Source organism: Micropterus dolomieu, linkage group LG13, assembly GCF_021292245.1.
Source record: "Micropterus dolomieu isolate WLL.071019.BEF.003 ecotype Adirondacks linkage group LG13, ASM2129224v1, whole genome shotgun sequence".
In the NCBI taxonomy this organism is placed as follows: domain Eukaryota; kingdom Metazoa; phylum Chordata; class Actinopteri; order Centrarchiformes; family Centrarchidae; genus Micropterus; species Micropterus dolomieu.
Genome location: NC_060162.1, coordinates 17,560,900 through 17,566,797, shown reverse-complemented (window position 1 = coordinate 17,566,797; position 5,898 = coordinate 17,560,900). Strand labels below are relative to the sequence as shown.

The 5,898-nt window shown below is 49.9% G+C and overlaps 1 protein-coding gene and 1 long non-coding RNA gene across 3 annotated transcripts in view; one reads left to right on the top strand and one right to left on the bottom strand.

Annotated features, from left to right (window-relative positions):
* LOC123981624 overlaps nt 1-1,185 on the bottom strand; it is a 5,219-nt gene extending 4,034 nt beyond the window's left edge. The window contains exons 1-2 of the long non-coding RNA XR_006827800.1: nt 256-1,185; nt 12-158 (exon numbers count right to left, since the gene is read on the bottom strand). This is a non-coding gene — a long non-coding RNA (uncharacterized LOC123981624). The remainder of the gene's footprint in view (nt 1-11; nt 159-255) is intronic.
* LOC123981621 (breakpoint cluster region protein-like) overlaps nt 1-5,898 on the top strand; it is a 92,820-nt gene that overhangs the window by 3,571 nt on the left and 83,351 nt on the right. The window contains exon 2 of one of the 2 annotated variants that reach the window (XM_046066612.1): nt 2,112-2,573. In XM_046066612.1, coding sequence (XP_045922568.1) covers nt 2,112-2,573 — 462 coding nt within the window. Of the gene's footprint in view, nt 1-87; nt 2,574-5,898 lie in introns of those variants that run through there. The other variant, XM_046066607.1, reaches the window with a different exon arrangement.

The following is a 5,898-nucleotide window of genomic DNA, read 5'->3' as shown; positions in this document are numbered from 1 at the left end:
GACTGCATCACCTACATCACTGCATCTCTGCTCTGTCTCTTTAACCAGCAGGCTCGCTGTAACACTGGTCCCTCCCATTCTTGCAGCTCTCCAGTGTTGCTGGCCTGAGATGGGAGCGCACACAGCGGCATCATCGCGGCCGAAGAAACGGGATAAACCTGGGAAAACATAAAAAGGATTAAAAAAAACACTACATATGTGCCGTGGGAAAAAATGGGGCAACGAAACAATCCATTTACTTATATCGGACCCTACCAGTTTGGTCGCGTCCTCTGAGCAAACTCAGATGTTGTCGTCGCTTGTCTTTTGCGCTTTTTATCCATTCTCCTTGAGCGCCGCTGATACAAAGGCGCTCGGTCCGGAGCAGCACCTGGGATTACTGCCATATGAATGGGCAAGAGTGAGCGGACCTGCCGTCGCTGACAAACCCGGGCTGCCATTCAGAGACAGTGAGTAAGTCTAGCGGGATAAAAAGCACTTTTTTTTTCTTTTTACCTCCGTGGGAGCCAGATCACTCGTGTCACCCCGCGAAGACAGATGCTGTCATTTTGTCGCGGCTGAGATAAAAAAAAAATCATCTTCTTAAAGTGGCCTTTTCTGGAATAATGCATGAGAAAGACGAGCTCTACTTAAGCTTTTTAATCGTTTTCATGCCCCACACATTCCAAGCTATTCCTCTGACTGAACAGCTGGTTTCTCTTGTTCAGAATGGGATGTATTGTTGCATTTGCGCACCCCACGGCAAGTGTCAGCAATTCGACTGTGTGTTTCTGAACGGGTTGCCTAAAGGGCTGTTATAAACACTGTGCTGCTTTCTAACTGTAGGTGGCCATTGTTGTCGATAAGGATTCTTAGACAAACTGGACTAAAAAAGGATAAGCGGCGCGCCCTTGGCATCATTCACCTAGTGTGTTTGAACCAGGGTCTGTCAAAGAAATAAATTAGGCATATTATGGTGGAGCCGGTGGGTTTCATCGAAGCGTGGAAGGCGCAATTCCCAGAGTCGGAGCCCCCCAAGATGGAGCTGCGGTCTGTCGGCGGTATCGAGCAGGAGCTGGAGAAATGCAAAGCGTCCATCAGGCGCCTGGAGCAGGAGGTCAACAAGGAGCGCTTCCGCATGATCTACCTGCAGACCCTCCTCGCCAAGGAGAGGAAGAGTTATGACAAGCAACGCTGGGGCTTCAGGAAGACACCACTGAACGAGGGGGTGGACTCGGCCACACAGGGCGCAGAGTCCCAGTCCCAGCAGCCGCACATGCAGGAGACTGGTGGAGTTGGAGTAATTGTAGGAGGCGGCTATGGTGGCTGTAGCGGTGGCGCTGGTGATAGGAGTCGTTATCAGCCTCTTGGAGATGGAGCTGGCAGGTCCAAACCCAGGCCTCCACCAGCCAGGAAGTCCGCCTCCCATGGAGATGGCCTGGAGTCAGCCTTTGAGGTACCCCAGCAGGCTGAGTCAACGTCCTGTGACAACCTAGACGGCCTCTCACCGTCCAAGCAGAGAGGCGGCATCTCTGTCTCCCCCCGCAGGCCCAACCTTCCGCCCCCTGACAAGGAACTGCCCTCTGACCCCAAGGACAAGCTGGGGATGGGACTTGGCGTGGCAGCTCTAAGGTCCAACTTTGAGAGGATCAAACGGGCCAACTCTCACTCGGCGGGTGATGTAGCGAAGGGCCAGGAGAAGCAGCTGCCGCCGCCACCACCCCCCTTCTACTCCAACATGGAATTCCACCACGAGCGGGGTCTGGTCAGGGTCAACGACCGTGACGTCTCTGACAAGATCAGCACCCTGGGCAGCCAGGCCATGCAGATGGAGCGAAAGAGATCCCTTCACTCTCTTCCAGGTAACCTGGCAACGGTGGCAGGGGAGCTCCGCACCAGGCCAGTGTACAGAGGCCGGTCCACTGAGAGCACCTGCGGCTATGATGCAGAATATGAAGACGGGGAACCCAACCAGCGACATTCAGGGAGGGCCAATGGTGGCAAACCTCCACCCCCTCCTTGGCAGCCCTCTGAGTTCCAGGCCTACTCCAGTGTCTATGTCGGTGGGGTGATGATGGGTGAAGGTGGCGGTGGAGACGGGAGAGGTGGTGGTGGTGGAGGTGGTAGTGGAGTCACAATGAGAGACCTCGGGGGAGGTGATGACCACCTCCTGACCTGGCCACGCCGTTCCTACTCCCCAGGGAGCTTTGAGGACGTCGGCGGAGGCGGTGGCTACACGCCCGACTGCAGCTCCAACGAAAACCTGACCTCCAGCGAGGAGGACTTCTCCTCAGGCCAGTCCAGCCACGTCTCACCGAGTCCCACCACGGCTTTCCGCCGACCCTTTAGAGAGAAGAGCCGCTCGCCATCCCAAAACTCCCAGAACTCCCAGCACTCCTTTGACAGCAGCAGCCCTCCGACGCCACAGTCCCAGAAGCGTCACCACCGGCAGCAGGGAGGCCACGTGGTCATGTCTGAGGCCACTATTGTGAGCGTTCGCAAAACTGGTCAGATCTGGCCACCTGCTGCCCACCACGACCTTGTGCCCCATGGTAGAACATCCCACGACAACAGTTTCCATGCAGACCACCTAGGTGAGTGGTCTCTCATCTTTGTTGTGGTGGAGAGTAGGTGGGCTCAGTTGCAAAGGAGCCCACACAGAAGCCAGTTATGCCTGGTTGTGTGTGGAGGAAGGAAAAAGATGAATGAAAGCCTGAGTAAATGTCATTTAGTCATGCTGGAATTGTGTTTGCATCTGTTATTTTGCATTTTTATGTCTCTCCTCCACGTAACACGTCTTTTCTCTTTAAACCACAAAGCAGCCAAATATTGATGTTAATTGATTGTATGAGTGTGATTGCTTGTGCGCGCCAGTGTCCTTTGTCTGGCCTTGTGTGGGAAACTGATGAAGGAGCCACCTCTTCTTATTCCTGGAATGTCAGTCGAGTGGGGGAACAATAAATGCGGTCAGTCTGGGTTGAAAGTGCAGGTCTAGCCTTCCTCAGACGACTCCTGCCGCTCCAAGTCTGGAATTCCAATCACAGGTGTCATTCTGCCTGAAACATGACAGAGAAGAAGACAGTTCTCCAAATCTTAAGCTAAAACTCACCTCACCAGCTTTTAGCACAGGCCAGGACAAAAGAAATCCACTCTAATCTCTCCAAACAATTATCTGCAGTATCCCTAACCTCTAAATTGCAGCCTTCAAGCCATGGCACCTGTAATAGAACAGCATCTAGCAGATACAGCCTGGAGCTAAAGGCATGGGCACTGGATAACTTGGCTGCCAGACTCGAGCCCAACAACAGTGGAGTGTGTTGCTCAAAGAAGCACATTAGGAGGGCTTTAATTTGATGTAATTCCTAAACAAAATTTCCATTGTAGAAGCTGTGCCAGCTCACAAGAAGTAAAACCAAAACACTGCTTGGGTAGCTCAAATATTTGACACAATTATTTTAGGTATTGAGTGGTGTTTACCAAGGTGTGGTTGGCTGCAGTTGTGCACATTTTGCGTGTTGTCCCTCTCTGGTTTTCTCCTGTACAAGTGTGTAGTGTGTGTGTGTGTGTGTGTGTGTGTGTGTAACCGATTTGGGACTGATGCCCAGCTGGACCAGACAGGCAGCAGGGTGCAGGCATCACATGCCTGCTCCAATCCCATGATGAGGGGAAGAGGTAGTCATAGTGAAAGAGAGAAATGGAGTATTAGATTGGGTAATGAGAACCCTGAAAGAGAGTGTGTAAGCAGGCCTACTGTACCCATACAATAAAGTTTTAGCTAATTGAAATAATGGTAAGGCTTGATATCATTAATGCTTTGGTCTTGTAATATGTGATTCAGCACTGAAGACATTACTGCATTACTGTCTGAAACCCAATACTGCTCCTTGCCTAAATACCCTGAACAGAGGACAGGTCTCTGTGCATCTATAATTCATTTATTTGAATAGAACCACTGACACACGGGGCCCTGGCGGAATCAACTAAAACGTTTTTCCAGACAGGATGCGGTCATCAAAGTACAGGATCGCATTCCTGTCCGGGAAAAAAAACATCTCAGATGCATTTACAGTGATCTTCCCTTTGTAAATTACCATTCCCTCCCTGATGAAAGTAATAAGGCATATGCCATCAACAATGAGGTACAATGCTGACGTTCTTAGCCCTAACGGCAATTAAGATTGTGCATAGTTAGCAACAAAACCCAGATAGCGAGTCCCCAGCAAATGGCTAGCTAATTCCCCCAGCTGCTATGTTTAGGATTATCGCTGTACTGTCTGCTCTCTTTGTTTTAACATCTTTTCCACAACAGTGAGCCCTGTGGGGAGTTAGGCGAGCCGGAAGAGCGGGTGGGGGGTTGGGGGGGGGGTCAGACACCGATGCATTTAGTGGGATAATCTGGAATTTGAGCATAAGTAAAACGTTGGTTAGACACCCTGGAGAGTGGTCTTGTTTTCTAGTTGGGGTTTAAGCTGACGGGCATTATTTTGACAGTGAAGGTGATGACAACGATGAATCCTGAATCATTTTGGGCCCGGGATGGTGTTTAGTTTTAGCCAACCAGAACAGAGAGCCAATAGTAAGGGAAGAAGAGTGGAGGGTGTGTATTTGTTGGGCGGCTGATGATGATGATGATGATAATAATGAAGAGTGGGACGTGTGTTGTGAGGAAGACTGAGGGAGGCAGAGCGCAAGGCAGAGTGCAAGGCAGAGCTGTCGTTTCTCGCTTCATTGGTCAGGGATGCGGGGGCTGCAGAGAGGCACAGATGGGAAGAACTCTCCCGTTGCGTAACAGATACACACAGTCTCGGGTGTGCATGCACACACACAAAGACACACACGCTTGATGTATACCTTGAGGCTGCTTTGCCTTCAGCAAAATGTGCGCGCATGTGTGCTGTGTTGCAGCTTGAGATGACGGTCAGAATGGGTCGTAGAGGAAGGATGTTTCCTGCCAGTGGTTGTCCCGAGCCTGGTGATGCCAGTGTCTCTCTGTGGAAGAGTCACACCATCTGCCAGAGCTGTTCTGATCTATAGTGATTGGCTCTCTTCTTTACCCTTCTCTTCTCTGCACGCTAACTACAGTAGTAATTGCTTCATGGTGTGTTTTGTTTATTTAATGCTGTGGGGCTTTTCGGGATGAAAAGTCTACACGCTGAGCAGAGATCAGTAGGTCTTTGTGACTACGGCAGAAAAAGAATGATAAAATGAGAGAGAGATTAAAATAAAGATCTCTCCCTCGAGTGTCATTCAGTGGGAAAGCGGAGATGCCTGGCAAGTGACAGCTAAGCTCATGGAAAAATAAAGAAGAAAAACATGTTTTTGAGGCATAATCGTCAGCTGCCAAAGTTTCATTTTTGAACTGAACTGAACAAACATGAGCGACATTACGTCAAGCAGTCAAGCATTTGATCACTCTTGCCATGTTAGGAAGACCGACGAGTCTCTTTCATATCACCATGACTCAGTTTTTTATCTCTTCCTGCAAGAAAATCTCTGAAAGAATTAAGACAATTCTCCTTAAATGCAGAACATGAAAATTGATTTTAAAATGGGCTGACGTTCATAGTCCGGTCTGAAAGAAGCAGAGAAGGTGCAGTAAAATGAAACCAACAGAGCACTGCTTCCCCCACCTATAGGGAGAGGTGGGAGAAATAGGTAGACCAAACCCCACATATTACCCGCTGAAAGTTTTAGTGAGGTAAGCTCATTGAAGAAAGGGAGCTTTCACTAAGGAAATGGTGGCATGTTTTCCCATGCGTTGTTTCCATTGATTCATTTGAAGTGAAATCTGCTTCTAAAACCAGGGAATACCTGTGGGTTTGTGTCTCTGAGGGCGGGGATGCCGAAGCAGGACAGACCTGAGAAAGCTTCAATGGTGGTATTGTCCACAACCTCCACCTCCCTCAGCTGGGTCCTGTA